At 29.5% G+C, this 24,691-nt stretch overlaps 6 protein-coding genes across 6 annotated transcripts; 3 read left to right on the top strand and 3 right to left on the bottom strand.

Moving 5' to 3' along the window:
- Positions 1–2,408: 2,408 nt before the first annotated feature.
- Positions 2,409–3,785, top strand: GO595_005864 (Leucine Rich Repeat family protein; the record flags this gene model as incomplete). Its single annotated transcript, XM_067919153.1, has 1 exon — positions 2,409–3,785. The coding sequence occupies one exon, from the start codon at positions 2,409–2,411 to the stop codon at positions 3,783–3,785; it is 1,377 nt and encodes a 458-aa protein (XP_067773900.1).
- Positions 3,786–4,006: 221 nt separating this feature from the next.
- Positions 4,007–4,312, bottom strand: GO595_005865 (histone H4-3; the record flags this gene model as incomplete). The annotated part of the gene is made up of 1 exon (XM_067919154.1): positions 4,007–4,312. One exon carries the CDS (start codon positions 4,310–4,312, stop codon positions 4,007–4,009), a length of 306 nt encoding a protein of 101 aa, XP_067773901.1.
- Positions 4,313–4,877: 565 nt separating this feature from the next.
- GO595_005866 (interferon-induced, double-stranded RNA-activated protein kinase) lies at positions 4,878–6,029 on the top strand (the record flags this gene model as incomplete). Its single annotated transcript, XM_067919155.1, has 1 exon — positions 4,878–6,029. One exon carries the CDS (start codon positions 4,878–4,880, stop codon positions 6,027–6,029), a length of 1,152 nt encoding a protein of 383 aa, XP_067773902.1.
- A 5,456-nt stretch (positions 6,030–11,485) lies between these two features.
- On the top strand, positions 11,486–12,589 carry GO595_005867 (uncharacterized protein; the record flags this gene model as incomplete). Its single annotated transcript, XM_067919156.1, has 1 exon — positions 11,486–12,589. One exon carries the CDS (start codon positions 11,486–11,488, stop codon positions 12,587–12,589), a length of 1,104 nt encoding a protein of 367 aa, XP_067773903.1.
- Positions 12,590–13,309: 720 nt separating this feature from the next.
- GO595_005868 (nuclear pore complex protein) lies at positions 13,310–16,576 on the bottom strand (the record flags this gene model as incomplete). The annotated part of the gene is made up of 1 exon (XM_067919157.1): positions 13,310–16,576. One exon carries the CDS (start codon positions 16,574–16,576, stop codon positions 13,310–13,312), a length of 3,267 nt encoding a protein of 1,088 aa, XP_067773904.1.
- Positions 16,577–17,035: 459 nt separating this feature from the next.
- GO595_005869 (SNF2 family N-terminal domain containing protein) lies at positions 17,036–24,662 on the bottom strand (the record flags this gene model as incomplete). Its single annotated transcript, XM_067919158.1, has 2 exons — positions 17,036–19,542; positions 21,680–24,662. 2 exons carry the CDS (start codon positions 24,660–24,662, stop codon positions 17,036–17,038), a joined length of 5,490 nt encoding a protein of 1,829 aa, XP_067773905.1.
- Between the last annotated feature and the right edge of the window lie 29 nt (positions 24,663–24,691).

Raw genomic sequence — 24,691 nt, forward strand, 5'->3', positions numbered from 1 at the left:
TCTCTTTTTTCCTTAAACTTAATCCCAACACTCCAACAAGAAATTCTAAAATAAGCAATATTAGTTATTGAAGCAGTTTGCTCATTATTTAATCCCCACTGCGCAAACTCATTCATAACAATATCAATTGCATCATGTTTATCAATTTTATACATCACCTTCAGTTCGCGAACCACTTTCCAAAATTCTTCTTTGGCATATGTTGTATTTGGACCCTCATATACGAAGCTTGAAACCTTGTGAGAAATTTCTTCATCATTAGATTCTAATGGCATTTTTGTTGTATCTATTTCATTTGATATTCTCGGAAGATTTTTTACTTTTTGTGTTTCTATTAATTTTACTTCATTTATTTGTGAATAAGATTCTATAATAAGCTCTGGTGGTGATGGTGCTCTATTGAATATATTATTAAAAATTTCATGTATACATGGAAATCTCACACCTAAGATACTTGAATAATAATCATTCCAACCACACTCACAATGATCTAATGAATACTTAGAAAGATCCCATCTTTTTGTTATTGCTGTGGATTTAAATTGCGAATATTTTCAAAATCGATTCCTTATTGTTCGTCCATGAACTTCTCCTTGTTTTGTATATTTTTTAATTATCATTTTAGTAATGCCTATTACTCTATCCAAAAAATTATTTCGAATGAAACAATGTGAATTAATTACATGATGAAAGGATTCACTGTGATTCGTGCAGCGACCTACATGAAATCCGATTCTTTCTCATAAGGCCCATTTTTTTACATTATATTGTAAATGAGATGAATTGATGTCAAGCATCTCATATATTAAGTCAATTTTTTCTGGTATTGATTCAGGTTCCAATTGACTGCACCAAATCGAAATTTCTTCTGAAATTTGAAAGCAAAGACGAATATATTGTTCTTCTTTGACACATTCAAGCAATCTGAGTACCCAGTTCCTTAAAATTGGATTGCCAAAAACTTCAAGAATATGTCGATGACAAAAGAAACGTGTTAAATTTCATTTTTTTGAGAATTTTATGATTCCTTTTTCCATATCTGACAAAATTGGAATGGAATTTAATAATTCAGAATTAATTCCAAATGACTCAATACTACAGTAAACATTTTCGTAAATATGTGAATTTTCTTTCATTTCAATTGATAAAGCTATTGGAACCGATTTATTGTTCCGAATACTATTGATGCAACAATAACAGTAAGGCTTCGTGGCCTTGAAGGATGCATCTAATTCGATATAATGAGTTTGTTTGATTCTATTTTCAACCCATGAACAAACCCATGTGAATCTTTGAAGTACTTTTCCATCTTCAACAATTAATCCACCTTCTACATAATCTTGAAGAACAATTTCAACATACCCTGGTAAAGATTTTGCTATATTTTGTAATTTTCCTTCTACATTTTCTTCTGAAAGATCTTTATCATATCTTCCAGGCCTTTTGAATAATCCTTTAAAAACAGCATGAAAAATATAACAAGGTGCTCTATCAGTATGTGCAAAACATTTTGCAAAGAAGATGGGAATAATATCTTAAATGGAAAACGTTTATTTTCAGGCATGAGTTATGAAAAAGTTATTAACGGTTTGAATTTGGGTACCAAATAAACATTGATGATGGGAAATGAGAAAGAATTAATCCCAAATTTAAGTATATTAATTTTATAACGCCAGAGGATATAAAACAGTACATAAATTCAAGGGTAGAAAGTATTTTAACAAGTCAATGGGTTTCTGTTCCATCAAAGCATAAAGGAGCAAATAAACCGATATTTTGTGTTGTTTCATCATCTTCATTATACCTAGCAAAGCAGACATTACTATCAGCACTAAAAATCAAGCGTTCATTTCCATGGATTGCTATTCAACAAATTAATGCTCGTAAAGGAATCCCTGAATGTAATTTGATTTACAACACAAGCAAGACCATAGAGGTCAAACTTATATTTAGTGATCAAATAAGTTGTTTTAATTTTGTTTCTCTTATTTGTTCATATCTCAAATCAATTCTTCCAGATTATCATCCACTTAAAATTGATATACCCAACGATATCACCATAAACACAACACAGCAAGTTGAATCTCAAATTGCCACACTTTTTGTTTCCCAATGCCAACTTAAGAATGTTCCAATAGATCAGTCATATCTTTCTCACCTAAAACATGAGTTAAAAAAAGGAAGGCCTCTTGTTATTGATGCCTCATCCACTCCAATTCAACAAGTTCAAGCACTTAGTACTGCACTTTTATATTCCACATCAATCGATAATATAAAACTTGGCGGGAAAGGATTTAAACAACTCTACAAAACGCTCGGAAATATCATATCAAAGAACAAAAGCATCATTGCTCTTGAAATTTTCAAATCAAAAAAAAAAAATTAAAGAATTTGATTATTTCATAAAAATGCTTGTTCAATCATCAGTACAAGCTCTCGCTTTCACTAGCGTATCACTACAGAAGTCAATGGGCATTGAATTAGCTGCAAAACTTCCAAATTTACCAATTTCACAATTAATATTTGATAACTCTAATTTTGCGAAATCGAGTCTCAAATTCTTCGCACGAACTCCAGATGTGTTTAAAAACGTCACTTCGTTGACTATTCGCACTGATTCAATACAAAATGAATATCTAAATGATCTAGCAAATCTCGTAATTTCTTCACATCTCAGAAACCTTTCCGTAGTTGACTGTGGCCTCGACATTAACGCGTTCCTTAGCCTCGTTAGTGTATATGCTGATAATCTTGAGCTTGAAACAATTGATCTTTCCAAAAATTTAATGGTTGAATCATACAATGGTAAATTCCGATTTCCATCTTCCCTAACCTCTCTTACTCTAAATCGTGTTGAATGGTGTGGCCAAAGCTACGCCACTTTTCTGACTAAGCAAACATTTTCTTCATATATTACATTATCAATTTCTCGACCTAAAATCAATCAAAACGACTTTAATGTTCTTCTTACGACATTACCAGAACGATCACTGAATCCAACGATTGTTAACCTTTGTATGGATGACAGTGTCATTTTTGGTCGTCTTCTAAACCTGATAACGAAAAATGTAAACATCACAAGTCTGTCACTTTCCAGGTGCCACTTCCCCAAGAACGAAAAAAGTGCCGTTCTTACTTCACTCAAAGAACTTCTCTCAAATTCGACGGTTGAACAACTTTCTCTAAAGCAGACATTAAAGCCAATGAAAAGCCAAGCTTTAGAGGAACTTAAAAGTGCGCTTATTCAACATCCTGGAATGGATCGTCTAAATTTAGATGAGAATGAAATTGGTGATGAAGGATTAAATATTTTATATGAAATTATTAGTAATAATGATAGAATCCGTCATATATCTTTCGATGGTGCTGCACTGTCATCACCTTCTGTTTTAATATCATTTATTAAGAAAATTGCAGACATTCCGCACATCGATTGCATCTTGAAACCGAAAAATGACGTTCAATTGTTTACAGAAAAGTTCGGGGCAAAGTTTCATTCGAAGTTCCAAAATGCTTGGACAAAGATGAAAAAGAGTACAGTAATTCAAGAAGATCGTGTACTGGCTTGGGAAGATGATACTGACCAATCAACTTCAGCCGCTTCTCAATTGATGTATTCACAAGTTCCGAATTCATACGAAAATATGGAAATTAAACAGTTTGACGAAGTCGAAGCATCATGGGAATTCGATATAGAGATACCAGAAAGTAGTAATGAAGAGGAATGGAAATTATTAGAAAAAAGATTCTCGTATAAGAGACTTGTGGGTCTGGGACACGTATAGTGAAATATGTTTTGCGTAGAAACTAGATTTAAAGGAACATAAAAACCTTTTCTGTTTAAGTTAAATCACGGATTGCATAAATCTTTCTCGAAAATATTTTACGAATATTTGGAATTGTTTGATAATAAAAAATTATATAATTATAAAAAAATTGGTATTTGTCATTGGGAATAATTATAATCAAAGTATGTTTCAAAAATAATTTAAAAAAAATAGATTATTTAGAAACCATAAAGTGTTCTGCCTTGACGCTTAAGGGCATAAACAACATCCATTGCTGTAACTGTTTTCCTTCTCGCATGTTCTGTGTACGTAACTGAATCTCGAATAACATTTTCGAGGAAATGACGAAGAACTCCACGGATTTCTTCATAGATATCACCACTGATACGTTTGACACCACCTCTACGAGCTAATCTTCTGATAGCTGGTTTTGTAATACCTTGAATGTTTTCACGCATAACCTTCCTATGACGCTTAGCACCTCCCTTACCGAGACCTTTACCACCTTTTCCTCTGCCTGACATTTAAAAAATGAAGTAATTTCTTTCCCTCCAAAAAATAGCGCCAAAAATATATCTCTAATTGTCTATTTGATACTCTTAAAATTAAATGGATATTTTTGATGAAAACATTTTTATGTATAAATAAACTATTCAAAATTTGCGTTGGATACATCATAACACAAATTGGCCATTTTTTATCTTTTGGTTCAAACAAGAGGATAATATTACTTTAGAGAGTTACAGATGATTTTAGACTTAATTTTATAAGGTCGTAAATAAATGATCAGTAAAAAAGACACATCATGATTTGTTAAGAATAACAAACTTTTATTTTGTATTACACAAAGTTTTTGATTTACAATAAACAGTGCTTGTTTGTCCGTTTTTGTATTTCCTTTTAATTTAGTTTCAGAAGAGTATTTGATGCATGCAAAAGTATTAACTTATATTTCTAACAGATCAATCAAAACCCACTAAATATACCATAGCATATGCCAAACATACAAGAATTGGCTAAATTTGTACTGAAATTTCGTCTGTGTGTTGTTTGGTTGGACAATTAAGTTTTGGAGTCACTTTTTAAACGATGGATTACGATGATGAAAGCGAAGAAGAACAATTAGAAAACGAACCAGTTTTATCTAAATGCACATCAATTGTTCCCGCTGTTCTTCGAAGTCCAACCGTGGATTCAAATCTTTCTGAGGCAATGTCTCATCTCCAAAGATTTTGTGAGATCATGGATCCTGGAGGAAAAAATGGTCTAGCAAGCGATATCTTGCAAGAACTTCTTCGTGTAAATTTTATGAAAAAATTAAACCCAATTAATAATGGTTCAAATAATAATAATAATCCTTCTTGGTCAAGATTTCAAACAGAGTTTTCTTTTGTTGAAGATATTGCATCAAGGGTTGATGTCAAAGTTATTTCAGCTCTTCATTTAATCGATCGTTGCTTGTATGCCATTAAACAAATTCGTCAACCACTTAATCAAACTAATCCTGAGGATCTCATCACAGAAGTACAGCTTATGACCAATCTTATTCATCCCAATATTGTACGTTATTATACTTCATGGGTTGAATTTAGCATATCTGGAAATCCTGTCAAAGCCATTGAGTATTCTGGTTATAAGGGATCCCGTAAGCAACCCATCCATTTTATATTTTATATTCAAATGGAACTTTGTAAGTCCAAAAATATTCTTGATATTTGTCAAACCCTGAATTTCAAGTCCAAGCTACAACAAGCCTACTTTGTATGCCGTGGCCTTACATATCTTCATGATATTGGCATAATTCATAGAGATTTGAAACCTTCCAATATCTTAATCGGAATGGATAATCAACCCAAACTTTCTGACTTTGGGATTTCGATATGTGGTGACAAGATGGGCCCCAATGCTATGGAATTTGGTACAGAGCTTTATGCTTCGCCTGAGCATTACAGCATCGAAAAGATCTCAACAAAAGCGGACATTTATTCGCTTGGAATTATCTTTTTGGAGATATTCGGTAACTTTAACACCACTATGGAAAGAATGATCGCGATTAGGAAGCTCAAAAAGGACAGAGAAGTTGTGGTGAAAGAAAACGAATTTCCAAAAAAGTTGAAAAAGTTAATTCTACAAATGACAGAGACTGAATACGACAAAAGGCCATCAGCTAGAGATATCATGAAGAAGCTGAAAAAGATGTATGGCGAAGATATCGATGTGAACCAGAAAAATTCAAATTGATTTTATTAAATGTAAATATTTTAGTGTTTTTATAAAAACATGTATCTTCGAAGATACATATTTTGTGACATATACAAGAATGCGCTTCGAGTTGTTTACGGACCAAAGCGAAGCAAACGAAAAGAAGAACTAAAATATGTATTTAAAGTTTACAATAAATGTGAAATGTTTTATTCGAAAATAAAGTTTAATATCTTATAAATTTGTATTCACTGGTATAACAACATTCGTTTTTCATTCTCATTCAACAATTATGTATAACTTTTATCATATTTTGAGCAATGTGTTTGGACAAAAATAATGTTGATAAAATTTAGTTAAAACGTACTTTTATCACGTTGATTCCATATTTTGATAAACTAAGCTCCTCAAGTTGGTTATTCTTGGTCAAAAAATCAATAAATTATTCACATGAACACATGTTCTGTGTAAGCTTATAATGAAAAGTGGCAACTTTACAAAAAAGTTCTATTATCAAAAATTTGCATTTCGAAATGCAAATTTTACGGGAACTCGAGCAAATCATATTCAACATAAATGAAAAAAATCTTTCACTATCAGTTGATAATACAATACGTTGTTTTGACAAAAATTTTTCATACACATTCAATGCTTCCGTATGTTTATTAGTTTTTTCTGCTTTTTCTTCACAAAACAATTTAAGCGATGTATACTTAAATTATTTACATTTAATTCAAGCAAAAGAAGAAGAAATAAACAATAATATCCCAAAAATATTTGATATTTTTTCGTATCAAATCACTTCTATTTTCCAAACTAAAATACAAGAAACATGTTATCTTATTGAAAAAATGATTGTACAAAAATTAGCCCGGCCAAATATTAATAAAATAACTACAAAATATTTTGCACATTATAAATCAGAAAAATTAAATAAACTTCAACTTAATTTTGATTTGTTGGAAAATACTTTTTTAAATAATTACGAAGAACTTTCCAAAAACAATTGGGAACTTCATAAACAATTCATTAAAGAAGGACATAATCCAAATGAAATTTCAAAAATAATTCGAAACGATGAAATAGAAAAACTTCAAGAAATATCATCACAAAGTAATTTTGATTTTAACCAAAAAATTGAACCATCACTTTATGAAAGTTGTTCATTTATTAATCAAAGAAATGTTACATTAATTGATTATGCAGCATTTTTTGGATCAATTAAATGTTTCAAATTTTTGCTTATGAATGGTGCATATGTAATGAACGCAGGTAAATATGCAGTTGCAGGTGGAAATGAAGAAATTATTCATTTATGTGAACAAAATCATTCATCATTTAAAGATGCATATGAAACAGCAATTGAATTCCATCGAAATGATATTTTTAAATATATTTATGAAAATAAAATTGAAGATATTAATAGGTTAAAAGAATTAGGAGAAAAATGTGTTTCATGTTTTAATTATGAAATTTTTACATATTTAGAAAAAGAAGGAATGAAAATTAATAAAAATATCATTAATGAAGCAGCAAGAACTGGAAACTTATATCTTTTTAAATATTTATTACAAAATGAGCAAATTCCAAAAGATACTTTATTTTTTTCTATTCGATCAAATAACCATGAATTAGTTAAATTACTTCTTGAACAAGAAGGAATTGATATTAATGCTAAAGATATTTATTTGTTTTATTTGATATTTATTTTAATGATTTTATATTTCAAAATAATATTTGGAAATTATTTAAATTATTTGATACAGCACTTATTTTAGCATCTTTAAATGGTCATACAGAAATAGTTAAATTACTTCTTGAACAAAATGGAATTGATATTAATGCTAAAGATATTTATTTGTTTTATTTAAAATTTATTTTAATAATTTTCTATTTCAAAATAATATATGGAAATTATTTAAATTATTTCAAACAGCACTTATGAAAGCATCTTCAAAAGGTTATACAGAAATAGTTCAATTACTTCTTGAAAAAGAAGGAATTGATATTAATGCTAAAAATATTTATTTGTTTTATTTAATATTTATTTTAATAATTTTATATTTCAAAATAATATTTGGAAATTATTTAAAATATTTGATACAGCACTTATGAAAGCATCTCGATATGGTTATACAGAAATAGTTCAATTACTTCTTGAAAAAGAAGGAATTGTTATTAATGCTAAAGATATTTTTTTGTTTTATTCGAAATTTCTATTTCAAAACAATATTTGGAAATTATTCAAATTATTTGTAACAGCACTTATTTTAGCATCGAAATATGGTCATACAGAAATAGTTAAATTACTTCTTGAACAAGAAGGAATTGATATTAATGCTAAAGATATTTATTTGTTTTATTTAAAATTTATTTTAATAATTTTCTATTTCAAAATAATATATGGAAATTATTTAAATTATTTCAAACAGCACTTATTTTAGCATCTGAAAGAGGTGATATAGAAATAGTTCAATTACTTCTTGAAAAAGAAGGAATTGATATTAATGCTAAAGATATTCATTTGTTTTATTTAAAATTTATTTTAATAATTTTCTATTTCAAAATAATATATGGAAATTATTTAAATTATTTCAAACAGCACTTATTTTAGCATCTGAAAGAGGTGATATAGAAATAGTTCAATTACTTCTTGAAAAAGAAGGAATTGATATTAATGCTAAAGATATTCATTTGAATAATTTGAAATATGTTTTAATAATTTGAAACAGCACTTCATATAGCAGTTAGAAATAATAATATAGAAATTGTAAAATTACTTTTAGATAAAGAAGGAATTGATGTTAATGCAAAAGACATTCATTTTGATAATTTAAAATATGTTTTAATAATTTGAAATATGTTTTAATAATTTGGAATATGTTTTAATAATTTGAAACAGCACTTCATATAGCAGTTAAAAATAATAATATAGAAATAGTAAAATTACTTTTAGATAAAGAAGGAATTGATGTTAATGCAAAAACTATTCATTTGAATAATTTAAAATATGTTTTAATAATTTATAATATGTTTTAATAATTTGGAATATGTATATATAACTTGAAATATATTCTAACAATTTGAAACAGCACTTATTTTGGCATTAATAAAAAATCATTCTATGATTGCTCAATTACTTCTTGAACAAAAAGGAATTAAAGTTAATACTAAAGATTTATGTTCTAATTATTTGTTATTTATTTAATTGATTTAATATTTCAAAACAATTAATGGAAATTATTCAAAGTATTTAGAACAGCACTTATATGTGCAACACTTAAAAATGATACAGAAATAGTAGATTTAATTCTTAAGAAAGAAGGTGTTGATATTAATGCCAAAAATGTTTATATATTTCATTTAATATTTTATTAAAAAGCTTTGTGTTTCAAAACATTTTATGGAAATAAATTAAATTATTTTGGACAGCTCTTATGATTGCATCCGCAAATGATTATATTAACATAGTTAAACTCTTACTTAAGCAAAAAGGAATTGATTTAAATGCTAAAAATGTTTAATCGTTTGTTTTGATATTTATTTTTTTATTGTAATATTTCAATACATTATTTGGATATCATAAAAATAATTTAGAACAGCTTTTATAATAGCATCCAAAAATGGTAAAACAAATATAATTAAAATCCTTAGTAAACAAGAAGGAATAGATACCAATTTGATTGTTGTTCATATACTTTATTCGATATATATTTTTGATATTTAAAGTTTTTTATAATAATTTAAAACAGTTTTTTTCAAAAAATATAAAAAAGAACTCTTTTTTTACTCATCCATATTTTGTTTTTTTATAATTTTGTTAATAATTTTCTTTTATGTAAGAAATAATTTTTATGCATTTTTTTTGGGATTTTTTAATCCCTAAATGTACATCATGCGAATTCTTTCGGTACCTCATTCGGAGCACATACATATTGCCCAAGCACAAAGAGTTTATGTTTAAAATATACAAAAAATAAAGAAAAGTTTTAGTTATGAATGAATAAAAAATTTTTGATTACACAAAAGTTGTATTTATCGTATTCATCGGCGTGTAAAGTACGCAAAAAGTCGAATTATCTGTCAAATTTCACTTTGTTACTCTATACTTGGAAAAAGAATTTTTATTTTTGTTAACAATTCAATCATTTGCGAAGTTGGTTTACTTTGTCTTATTATGGCGTATATTTCATTAATAACATTAATGTCAAATGAATTAATATATTTTTGCGTTATGATGTTACTTATAATTTGTATTAAAACATCAAAAACTTTCGTTTGATTGCAATATAACTTAATGAGATTTAAAAGTTCGTCAAGAAATTTACTTTTGACTAAATGCATTGCAATTTCATCTTCTATAATACAATTGTGTATCATAATTAAAGATGTTTCAAACGTTTTGGCATTAATTGATTTTGAAAGACAATTTTCTTTGACATAATCTAAAACATTTATGACAAATGATTTGAACTCTTTAAGTAGTAAATGTCTTGTGTCTTTTGATTGAAATAAATTCGCAAATATTCCAATTGTCGCATTTTGGATATCATCATTTGGTTCGTTAAGAAGTAATTCAACAATAATTGGAATGACGGAATTGGTTTTAATGATGGACAAACAGTTTTGTTCTTTCGATGATAATATCCAAATTGAATTCAACATTGAAGTAAGTAAACTTTCATTAGAACTGAAATAATCATTAACTACACGTTTTAGCCATAAATCTTCATTTTGTAATTCCGTTTCTAATTCGTCATTTTCTTCTTGAATCTTTACTAATGAAGAACGATCATTTTTTAATATTTCTTCTGATTGATTAACAAACTCTTGAGCTTCTTTTTTCATATACATTGTCATTTTCTCCAGTTCAGAGAGGTACATCAGAAAGCATTGGCACTCATCGCGTACATTCATCTAAAATAAATGTGAAATAACATCAATTTGAACATCAAAATTTGATTTCACGACATGTGATATGAAATATCGTTTAAAATTTTTTGTTTTTGCTTAAATTGGTAAAAATTGATGCATGATTTCAAGTTTATTACTAAAAACTAAATCAGCAATACACAACATGCAATTTATTAAAATAATTTGCAAATAGATTTTTCATAATTTAATATCACAAAAAATAAAAATTTATTTGCTTAGTATTTGCAAACTCCCAGCAGATACCATGGTGCCTTTATTGATTATTTTAGTTAAATTCATGAGCTAAATTTAAAACTTGTAAAAATTTGTTTTTTTAATTCTATTTTTATTATGAAATTTTATTACACTTTAGCCGTAAGATCTATGCTTTATGAATTTGAATTATTGATTAAAACAGATTTCTATTATTTGTGAGAAATATCAATATTTGAAAATATCTTTAAATAACGTTATTCTATCGTATACCGTTTAAGCACATTTTTTCTTCAAAAATTCAATGCTTTATTTCTGATCAGATTCACCACTTTTACAGGTTCAAAGCTAGTTAAAACTCAGTTAAAATGAAGATCATTGAACTCGATTCACATCCATTGATCGAAGCATTTAGAACCATTGCTTGCAATTTTAAAAATGATCCATCATTAATGTATCATCTTTTACTTCCACCCGAATATAATATTGGAAATTTAACAGATCCTCTTCTTTATTTATTTGTTGAAGATGAGTCAAACATGAACATACTCAAACAATACGGTAATGGGAAGTATGTGCTTAAACAAGAAAATAACATTCTGATTCCTATTGAAGGTTTTGATCATAAAATTTGCTTCGAAATTCTACAAACTACACCATGTTCTACAACCAACGGGTTTACATTTGAAATGGAAGAAGTTGCTGTGAATCCTTTTATTCCATCACCAATTCCTCCTTTATGTAATGAAATCCAAGTTGGTTATGAAAATCCATCAAATGCACTTCAATTCCTTAAAACCAGGATACGTTCTCCTGCTCTTCCAGCAGTTCTTCAAGAACTTGAAGCAGTTGCCTCTAAAACAAAAATTACAATTTCAAATCGATATCAAGTCCTTGAAATGATACACTCATACATGGACAAAATAAGTGACATTGTTTTTACAGTTGTACCATTCCATTATATTCCAACCATGTTTAAGATGAGAACAAATTTCATAATTTTTTATGCAGTAGCCAACCTTTTCCATGCAAAACTTCTTAAGGTATATCACAGTGCCCTCGAAAAGGACAATCGTGAAGCGCAGAAAGCTGTTCGTGAACCTGTCTCATCGATTGGTGATCCTGTCAAACTTGACAAAGCAGCAACACATTTACGTAACTTACATCAGATGAAAAATGTGGAGTCTGGAATTAAGATGGTAACAGACTTCTTTGATGGCGTAATGGCATCATTACCAGATGCTAATGCAGCAGCAGATGATATTCTCCCAGCAGTCTGCGATGGGATGTCAAGGTACGGGAAAAATTCATCATACTTAGTGTCTAGTTTCCAGTACTTGGCCGAAATTTGGCAGTCTGATGGACTGGACCAAAAAATAACGTACATTTTGGTAACGTGCTCCATTGCAGCATCACATTTCGCATCTGGACCAAGAATGACGCCGATAGAAAAGCCGATACGTAAGATATAGAAAATGGGCAGTTACCATTTTGTCATTATGAGGTAATCTCATTTTATTAAAAGATTTATGACGTATTTATCTCCTATTATTGATAATAAATAGTTCCGAACTCTAATTTTTTCAAATGATTTTTTTTTATATAAATAAAATGCTTTCTCTAAAATAGAAAAATATTATCAAATTAATTATAACAAGCAAAGATGGCATACTCCAGTTACCTGAACTAAACGCTTCAAAGATAGATAAAGATTTGAATCGAACAACAAATATATGCAAAATAATTAAATGCTTTGTGAAATTGACTTTAAGTTGAAATGTTTAAGCTACTTTCGTTCCATGATTTATACACTAAAGTCCTTAAAGTTATGAATTTTGAACCTGGTACAGTAAAATTTTTAAACTGTATATAAGATCTTGAGAAGAAATGATTCATCAAAAACTGTAAAAAGAAGCAAAACAAATATTTAGTAGGGTTGGTTCTTCCAACAAATGTGTTTAAGGTATAATATATAATATAATGAATACCTTATTATATGTAATATAGAGGAAAATTATATTGTATTAAAATCAAATACACGTGGTGTATTTTAAATTATTTGCATTATATTTTATTTGAACATTATCACAATAGTCTCTTTACTTATCAATTTTTCAAATAAATTTACTTCTAAATTTCTCATTAATTAATTTAATATTTTTCTTAAAAACAACTGATTTAAATTATATCTTTTATTCATTAGAAAGGAGGAATTTTATTTCTTCATGATAAGGCTGACTTTCATCCGAAGTTACCTTTTTAACAAAGTCTGAAATCAGATCATAGTTTCCATCACATCCTTGTTTCAGCACCCACAGTGCGTTATATATCAATTTGTTTCTCCTTTTCACAGATAAGTCATTACAAATCGGACTTCTTAACATCTCTACGTAACCATTATATATATCAAATTTCGGAATTCCGAATCTTATTAATGTTTCAGGCACCCAATTTACCACGAAATGCTTTGACTTTGCAAAGTCTTCGAACGTTGGAATGAACAAAGAAGTCTTTAATACGCATGAATTAGGTTTAAGTTCATGAAACACTTTACCCAATTTCAATTTAATTTCATCTTCCGAAACGCAATCCAAACCAAATATCAAATGATCCCATGCATCAATTATTTTAATATCTCTATTTTCCAATGATGTAAAGTTCATAATTTCATAAATTTGGAGAACGTTATTCCACAAATCCAAATTGATAGCTTTATCCAAAAGTTCGTCGATTGAGAGCAAAGCCGTTGCGAATTCGTCAGATTTTGTAAACCTGTAAATTGACTTTTGAATTTTTGCTAAATCGTTATAATAATTTGCTTCTTCCAAACATTTATAATTATTAATAATTTTCGAATAATTAATAGCTAATTGGATCCATTCTATTCTTTTCTCGATATTAATATCAGAATCAGATACAATCAAAGTATGTAATAACTCATTAATTGCAGATTCATAATCATTCACAGACACGTAATATTGCCAAAGTAATTCGCGCGCATTATCCATTAAGTAATCTCTAAGATAAGGAGACTTAATACTTAATAACCTTTCGATCTCATTCGAATTAAATAATCGTTGGAAGATACATAAATGTAACATCTCATCATCGCACTTAAGTATCGCTTCCATTCCTTCATCAGTATAAACTATTTCGATCACTGATTCATAACATTGATATATTTGATTAAACATTCGTTCGCCATTATAATCGTCTGGATCGCATCCATTCTTAAACCAATAATAACCTCGTTGATTCTCATCAATTGAATGTACTCGTGACACAACAATATTAATCGCTCGTTCATATTGATGTAATTGGATAAGGATACTGCAAACTAAAACTAAGTTAATCTCGTACTCACTGTAATGGATTAATGTCGCAACTGATTGTTCTATAAGTTGCTTTTGTTCTTTCTCTTCAACATTAGGCGCCATCTCTAAGTCATGAATAGCTTGTTCTAGGCGATACTCTGCCGATAATGTAAAGTGTGGACATTCTGTGCATATTTCGGCTGATAAATTGGTTAAATCGTTTTCGTTAGGTATTACTTCAATTAGTTTGGAAACAAATGTACGTAATGCTGATTCTAATGATAGCGTAGAATCGGGTGAATATATGGGTTGAAGAATAAGACGTCTATAAGTGGATTTGTCAATTTGATCAAAAGCAACTTTAATTAATTGTGATATTTTTCGTGATTTAATGATTTGTAAAAATCGAATAAGTTCGATCATTAAATTTATAAGACTTATGAGTTCATCAAGTAAATCTGAACATTCCTCTGTTAATTCTGTGGTGGTTTTGTATGACTTGATTAAATTTAATATATGATTAAGTTTTTGGATATATTCAATTTGGATTGTTTTGATAATGGGATTGACTTTAATGGTGATTGGAGTTGTGAAAAAGCATGGTGAACCCCAGAGAAGATTAAATAGGCGAGATACATATACAAAAAATGAATGTGTAATGTGTGTAAGTGGCTTAGGTGTAGAGTCTTCTTTATATGGAAGAAGTTTTTCACATTCAGTACTAATGAACATTGAGTTTGGATCATCTGATGAAATCAATAAACAACATGCAAAGGATTCATCGTTCGATGAATAACAATTCATCCAATCATGAACTGTTTTATCATAACATCCATGGTTTTGTGCAATAATTCGTTTAATTGTTGTTGCAGGTGGTAACAAATTGACTTTAAAGCTTCCTACTGTAGTTAAGACATAAACAGGAGGTGGAGTAATGAGGTATTGCCAAGTTATAGGATATTTAACAAAGTAATTTTGGTTGAAGTAAACATGCGGGAGACCGTTTATCTTCAAACCGTTTCCATCAATTGGAATTTCTGCAATAAACTCTGATCCTTCGAAGGTATCAGCACGACAAACTACAAATTTATCATTACAAATGAATAATGTAAACCCAAGGATATAATAACCATCCTTAACAATTCTATCACTTAATTCAACTGGAGGAGAACGCTTACCACGAAGTCCAATTCCAGAAACAAGTGAAAATAACTTCTTTGTAGTACCAAAATAAAGTCTTTCACCTTTTGATGTAAATGCAATTAAACGTATTTCATCAGAATCAGATAATGGAACTAATGAAATTGACGCAATTTTGGTTCCTTTAGGTGGAATAAAGATTTCTGATTTCTGAAGTCCTTGTGAAAAGTTGAAATTAAACATTAAAATTCGATTATCTTCATCAAGAGCACCAATGAATTCACTTGAACTATCATAAATAATTTTTGTGATCTGTGGTTTCTTTTTAAGTAACAAAAGTTTTGGAAGGAAATTATACCATTTTGTCGATACATTTGTAATTTCGAGTCTAGTTCCTTCAGTAATCTTTTCCAGCTCCATAAATTTGCACATATGTATACACCCATCAGAACCACCGATTAAAAATTGACCAAAATCACCATCCATACATAAAGGCGCAAAATCTAATTGGATAAAATCAGAAAATTCTGGTGAAATTCTATCATTAGCTATTGGAAATAATTTAATAAACGAAGGCGTCCCTATAACTACTAGAGATGAAACTGATTTAGGATAATATTCTCTTGGTGCAATAATTGTACACACAGAAGTAATTGTTTCTTCTTCAACAGTGATGCTTTCATATGTAGGAATTCCATTTGTTCTCCAAAAGATAATTTTATTGTCAAGAATAGAATAAAATCTGTCTATTTTTGGAAGGCAACCAATATCTGCACATTTTGAAGATGAAGCGTAATGATAATTTACTTCATCTGGAAATTGAGCATTTTCTGTTATTGTATACATATCTTCTTGTTCTGAACATTGATAATATTTTGGTTCAATATTTGAACCAACCACACTAAAAAAAGACAAAGAATTATTGTCCTTTGTAGCGCAATCAACAATTTGCTGTATAGCTCTTCCTGCAATTAGATCATCTGAAAAGATTTGAGATTGATCCATGGAAGAGTGTGGCATTTCATAAAACAATTCAAATTTCTTTGACAAATATTTTTTGATTCTTGGCCAATAATTTCAAGATTTTAAATGGACGATTTTGATATAGAAGAAGTAGGAAATAAACAAAATACAGAGCCAGATGATAAAATTGTAGTTAGACGAAGTGATGATCAATACATAAATGATAAAATTCAAATGAGTAATTTAAATTTATCATTAGATCTTCTTGAAGATTTCATAGAAACAGATGAAAATAAAATAATAAATCCCCTTGAATTCGAACCAACCTCAACCAGTGATTATAGATTATATATGAAAACGATTATACAAATTTTTAATCAAATTAATCCTCAAGATCATGTCGAATGTATCAAAATTCTTATAGATTATCTTGCAGATAGATTTTGTTCTAGACAACTTCAAGAACTTTCAGAAAATATTGTTGCATGAATAAATTTTTTATTAATCTTTTTTATCTATATTCTGCATTTCTTTAATTTTCTCGTCAACTTGTTCCATAGTTAAATCAGTACCACCCAAGAATGGCATTAACTTTGGATGATTTTTCAAATTTTTCATTAAATCGAATAATTTTCTTGCTGCTGTAGCTTCGAATCTTTTTAATCTCTTTTGTAGAACAGAAATCAAAAATGTTTTCTTATTACAAAACTCTTGATGTTCATCACTTTGTTTCTTAGACATCGATTGATGTTGATCCATTTCGAATTCCAACACCTTTTTCTTCAACGCCGCTATTTCTTGATTTAATCTATTTTGTAATAATTCATGTTCTTCATGTAGCCTTAGCTTCAATGCTTCGATTGCTTTATTAAATATATCTTTAGCTATTTCTTCATTCATTTCTACTTGTTCAACAGGGAAGTAAACTGATAATGGATCATTAATCGATAATTGATATCGATTCTTCTCATCTAAATCATCACTTTCCGATTTAGGCTCTGGCGGTGGCTGATCAACCATTACACCCGTTTGATCTTTCATAGAATAAAGTTTACGATGTAATGCAACATCAATACTTTTCATCTTTAAGTATGGACGACTTTCTTCTTCTGTTCTAAATTGGATCCATTGAACTATTTCTTCTGCTATTTTCTTGGAATCTTTTTTACTTAATTTACAGATTTCTAATAATTTGTTTTGTGTTTGATCAATATACCATTGATCAATTTCAGGAGGATTAGGATAAAATTTCGATGGATCAGCTATATAATAATTGTCATTTTCATTTTCTTTTCGATATTCAATACTAAAATTAGTGATACGACCTGGTTGATGATGATATACAACACCCATAATATGATTAACAAAATCAAAGTATACTTTATAAAAGTTTTGTTCAAGTGCATATGTTTTTGTATATGAAAATGGTACTTGTGACGATGGCCGGTACTTTTGCGTAATCCTTTCAATATACGGGCCACCCTCATATAGAATTTCTTTTGATGTGGGGTTGCTATCGGTTATGATGCAAATTTTTCTTTCATAAAGCCCATCATCTCGATCACCAAATTTTTCGACAATCTTTTGCCCAAATAATTCATAACGTGAAATTAACTTGTCAAGTCTTTGACTAGAATCAAATTCTAATAATCGATATTGATTATGTTTCATTTTATGTGTACAAATCGAGGATTTATTACCAGATTCAAACCTTTCATACATTTCTTCTTCTTTTATAAAAATTCTTCGCTCGACTAATGATTGTCTTAAAGATGCAAATTCTTCTCGAACTTCATAAATATCAGATAATGATGATTGAAAGATAAAAAAGCGTTTAACTAAGCCATCAGGCCTTGTATATGCAGCGTATCTTTCTTCAAGTGTATCTTGCCATAAAAGTTTTTTTTCACCTTTTGGATATTTTTGGAAAATAAGTTTTTCAGGAACTTGTAATCTTTTTATAACTGGTGATGGCATTTTAAGTGTTTCAGAAATAACAGGTTTCCATAAATTTGTTTCTTCAAAATTTAATGTATCATCATTTTTAGGTGCATCAATATCCTGTAAATTAATCCACACATTTTGGTGGTTAAAAGCAAGTTCAATATAACCAAATAATGGGGAATCTAAAGGATATTGATCACCTGTTGAACAATCAATAAAAACTGTATTTGGAAGTTCAACTCTTGCTGATTTAACCATTACCCATGAGAAAATTCGCTTACCTTCATATTCATCTGGTGGTGGAATGGGATCTGGTTGATGTGGTGTTGGGGCGGGTTCGGGGTGCTCCGTTTTATAGTCAAACTTTGAGCGAAGGTCCAGAACTCTGTTTATAACTTTCTCAAGGTATTTATTCTTAGGGATTTTGTTAGTGTCTTCTTTTTCTTCGTTACGTATGATCCCAGGACATTTTTTATAACGAAGATCTGAAAACGTTAATTCACGATTGGCATATCCAACTATAACAAAAGCATCATAACCAATGCCAGTGAGTGTGGTGGTAAGGAGAACAGAAAGATCATAGCAATCACCAATTTGGGAAGAAATTGTGAAATTTGGTGTTGTAATACAACGTGGCGGTGAAAAAAAGTCATATAAAATTTGGTAGTCACAAATATCTGCAACAAATGATGCTGCAAGATTAACATTTGATGTTTCAATAATTGGTAAAACTGAAGGGCGAATAAATGATGATAGAAAATACATGGCACCATTTTCATTTTCAGCTGTTAAAAATACATGAAGACGAAATGGATATTCTTTAAAAAATTGGATAAGAAAATCATCAACTTTTGATAAAAATTCTTTATATTCTGGTGTTAGAATTTCTTCATGTGGTTCAATTTCATTTGATTCATAAAATTGATCAATTCTATCTTCCTTTGGAATAATCGTTGGTAATGGATAATTAACTGGGAAAAGGTTAGAAAAACGATAACTAAGGGCAGAAGATATTGCATTAGAAAATGGATCAACTGCAGTTGTTAAATCAACCGAAATAGGTACTACAGACTCTGAAATTGGTGGAAGCGAGTCATGCATTTACCTAACGTATTTGGAAATTGCTAAGAAATATTTGTCAAACAAAGACTGTCAATATGTAAAATGTCATTTCTGCACAAAAAGACAACCCATCAACATGGAAAAACCAGAACTCGTTATTAAAATCTTGTTTATTGGTGATACATCTGTCGGGAAAAATGAAATAATAACACAATTCTTTGGAGAACGACTTAATGAAAATTTCTTATCTACTATTGGTTTAGATTTCAAGGTGAAACGAACGACCATTGATGAAAGACCAATCAATTTGCAAGCATGGAATTCTGATGGACAAGAACAATATTTGAATATTACGTACACTTTCATAAGAGGTGCAGATGGACTCTTTTTAACATTTGACTATACGAATGCACATTCCTTCAAAATGGTAAGTGATTGGATGGATTCAATAATAGAAAGTTAATGAAGATCATGCAGATCTTTTCCTCATTGGGAACAATTGTGATCAAGAAAAAGTTGTTTCACAAGACGATGTTTTTAAATTCAAAGAAAAGTACAACCTTCCTCTGTTCGATGTTTCAAGCAAATCAGGTCTAAATATCAATGAAACGTTTCTTAAAGCAGCAAAAGTTATAAAAGAGCGCAAGGAAAGAGAAGAAAGCGTCAGTGAAGAGAAGAAACCTAAACCTAAAAAGGATGCCAATAAAGAAGCGTGTGATATATGTTAACTTCGGAACTACGAATTTTTTCTTTTTAGTGGATATTCACTAAATAAAAAAAAATTATTTTATTCATAAAAAAATATTATTTTTTATTTATAAATAAATGATAGAACACATTACATTTCAAAATCTTTATCATCGTCATCATCATCAGAGAAAGTTTTGTCATCTTCCATCTCATATATATCCGATTTTATTTCTGTTTTTCTTTTTCTTGTTCTAATTCCCATGAATTGGTCATCATTATCATCATCATTTTCATCTTCATTAACCACATAATCCGAATCGAATTTATTACTTTTATTATATTTCATTGGCTTTTTTGCTTTTTTCTCTTCTTTAATACCTTTTTCGCCTGTTACGTATTCATATAAAAGTTCCTCATTGAATACGTACTCAGGTAATCTTGACAACGCCAAATTTCGTCGTTTCTTCTTACCAGTAATATACGCCATATCTGAAGGAGAAACGAATTGTTCGAATCCGAATCTTTGATCGATTAATAAATCGGTCATACTATCAATTCCATATTTTATTACTAATTCCAAATATTTTTTATTATGATAATCACTCCATTCAGGCGTCTCAGGCATATCAGGGATTTCCTGAATTTTTTGGTTAATTCTATTGATTAAAATATGTCGATTTTTCAAGTTTTTGATTTTCCGATAAGTTAATGTTTTCCAAGTAGAAAATCCGCGCATATTATTAAAGCATTCAGGTGCTAATGACATTTTATGCATAGTTTTCGGTAATGTTAATGGTCCTTTTGTATGACTTTCAATTAATTCGAAGAATTTCATATAAAATTGTTCGACTTCATCAGTGGATTTTGTTGGAATCACTGCTTTTTCATGAAAGTTTACCATATCTGTTGTATTAAATATATAATTTGTACACGTGGAATAAAACGCTGAGAATTCGATACTGTTCCAAAAAGAGAATTGATAAGCGTTATCATTTTGTTTTGCATGAATTAGAAATGAGTTTAATTTAGATACAATTTCTTGAACACGTAAATTAAATGGATCAAATTTTTCATTATCAATTATCGATTGATAATATTCGTTATCTTTTTGTGTTACGGGTGGTGATAACCAATTAATATCAAATGATTCACGAGAATTAAATTGTAGCCAATACTTCGCAATTAATTTCATTTCTAAAATGGATAAAAATTCAAACGCATTTTTAAAGATTAAATCTTTCAACTTTTTACATGATTCGACTTCTAAAAAATATTCAGTATCTTCAGGAAAAACATTCGACCAACGTGTTTTACCTTCAGTTACTAACATTGCGATATTAAAAGTTTTATCTTCTTGTAATATTAATTTAATTAAATATGGTAAATAAAACATTTCGCCTGGATTTAATGCACGAAATGAAAATATAATAAAAACTATACAAAATGAACTAATTTCATCTTCATTTTGCATTGATAAATCTAAAGCAATTAAATTCCATTCACCATAACCATATAATTTCATCTTCTCATAAATTTTAACCATGGTATCATAATCAAATGAAAAGTTTTCACTTTCATAATTCTTTGGTCGTGATGTACTTCGTCGAATACCTAAATCTTCTTGAAGTGGAAATGAATTTATAAATTCTTCATCATCTAATATATCATTATCATAAGTAATTTCATGTTTTAATGGTTGTTCAAGAAAATCTAATCGATCAATTGAGAAATCTGAAACAACTGTTGAAATTTTCGGTAATAATTCTTTTAAATTAATATTATTATCACTAATGAATTCGATTTCTGGTGGCTTTAACTCTTCATAATTCATGAATTCATCATTACTATGATTATGTTGGACAACATTTTTATCTTCTTCTTTGGATCCCAATATTGTTAACCATAATCCAAGTTTACGTTGCGCACGTATAAACATTTCATGTTCATATGTTTGATATGATACTAATCTTAAAACATCGACTTTTTGCGTTTGACCAATTCGATGACATCTTGCTTGTGCTTGTAAATCATTTTGAGGATTCCAATCAGGATCAAATATAATTGCAGTATCAGCAACAGTCAAATTTAATCCTTCAGAACCTGCACGTGTAGAGATCAAGAAAATGAACGAATCGGAATCGATTGAAGAAAATCTTTCGATTGATGAATTTCTTTCATTATCATCCATTGAACCGATTAACATTTCCGTATTATAACCTCTTAAAGTACAAAATTCATTTAATAATTTTAATAAATCAACTCGAAAGCTAAATATTAATACTTTATGTCCACCTCTTTTTAATACGCGTAATACATTATCAAGCCATTGGAACTTAGCAGAGACAGCTAATAATAAATCGACTCGTTTTAATTTAAGTTTCTTTGTATAAAATTCTTCCGCTTCTGGTATTAAAAATGGATGTGAACATATCTTTAAGATTGCTAATCCTTCATTAGTTGCGTCATCTTCTTCTGTCATTTTTTTCCCTCTTAATCTCCATAACTTATGTAAATGTGTTAACCGAATTAAATCTTTTTGTACATCTGTTAATGTTACAAAAACAACATTTTCTTCTTTAGGTGCTATACTTTGTTCGACTTCAAGTATCGACCTTCGTAATAAATGTTGTGAAATAGTTTGCTTAATTTCAAGGACTTTTTCTTCAGGTAAATTATCAATGTCTTCACTAAATTCATTCGGTTCATCTTCAAAACAATTCGGCGATACAAATTTTAATAATGACCATAGTTCTTCTAATGAACTTTGGATTGGTGTTCCTGTTAATATTATTCGATGTTTACAATTTAATTGTGCTAACATATGATTCTTTTTCCCATTTTTATTCTTTATTCGATGCCCTTCATCTAAGACAACAACATTCCAATTAATGGTATTAATTAATTCATAATCTTTCATTAATATTTCATATGTTACTAACAAGATATGGAACTTTAAATGACCTGGAATGATATTCCCTAATTCATCTAAAGCATAAAATTGATGATCACGAATAAGTTTTCGTCGTGCAGGATCAGCCATATATGGAATGCAAACCAAATCTGTCCATTTATGAATCTCATCACACCACTGTTTAAAGGTACTATATCGAATAACTATCAGATATGGCCCTTCCCATTTGGTACAATGGTTTAAATAAGATAAAAAAGATAATAATTCAATCGTTTTTCCTAATCCCATTTCATCCGCTAATACAGAGCCATGTCCTTGACGCCAACAATCAACAAGCCATCGGAGACCTTCAATTTGGTATGAACGCATCGTTTCGCCTTTTTTCGAAATTATCACATTTGATCTCGGATCGGGTAATTCGCCCTCTGGAGGTGTCGGATCTGCCTCTACGTAATCAATTAAGGTCGAATAATAGCTTGCTAAGGTTTCGTCATCTGGAATATCCCAATAAAAAAGATCAGTTTGGTCATATGTAAGACGAAAGAGAAGCTCTGGCCGTGCGTCTGGATGTTCTCTTCGATGAGCAACAGGAATATTGTTTTTGTCTGGATCTGGTATCTCATCAATAGATATTGGATCTGACAAAAATCGATTAAGATGGAATTCTGCATTGGGCACCATCGAAAGAAGATACTCAGGAACCCATTGGCATAGGCCTGGAGGAGTTTCTTGGAATCTGACAAGATATTGAACTTCTCCATCATGAAAACGTGACATGTACATATGCTCAAGAAGATCGGCTCCAAACGTTGGCGCTTGAGGTTCGATTATATCTTCTTCTTCATTAAAGAATATTTCATTTTCGTCAACATGAGTTTGTTTCCGATTTTCTCGGATTTTAATATGACTTTCAGTAATAGGTACATCTGATCCATCATGTTCACCCTCTTCTTCTTCGGAGGATTCACTGAATTCAGCCTCTGATGACGATGTATAATTCTCAGCTTCAACATCTGCATCATCTGAAACAATCATTTCATCAAAAATAGTACCTGCCCTTGCAGTGCTTCTAGTGCTTGCATGTTTGTTGGCTGCTTGTGGCTGTGGTTTATTGTTATTGATTTGATTTATGTATTGACATAATAAAGGATTCATACATAACAATTGAAATTGCTGAATTATTTCTGGACTTACATTTGATGAACCTTGTTGCTTTATGTAGTTTGCTAGTCGTACCATTGTTAAAAGTTGTTGATTTAATAGTTGAGGATCCATTTGACTCGGATTTTGTTGTTGTTGTACAGTATTTATTTTGATTTGATTTGCCTGTGGATTTGTTTGAGGGTTAACAAAAGGTTGTATTATTACGTTTGGTGAACTTTGCTGATGTGCTTGCCCAAAAAGTGGTGGTTGAATTTGTGAACTTGAAACATTCCCATGATTCAATTGATTTTGTTGTGGGTAATTAACGCCTAAAGGAGCATTTCCTTGTGTACTATTTGGAAATTGGGAATTGCTCATTTTGGATTCTTGTGTGTCCGCCTCCTAAC

The sequence above is a fragment of the Histomonas meleagridis genome (genome assembly GCF_020186115.1).
Source record: "Histomonas meleagridis strain 2922-C6/04-10x chromosome Unknown contig_4, whole genome shotgun sequence".
In the NCBI taxonomy this organism is placed as follows: Eukaryota; Parabasalia; order Tritrichomonadida; family Dientamoebidae; genus Histomonas; species Histomonas meleagridis.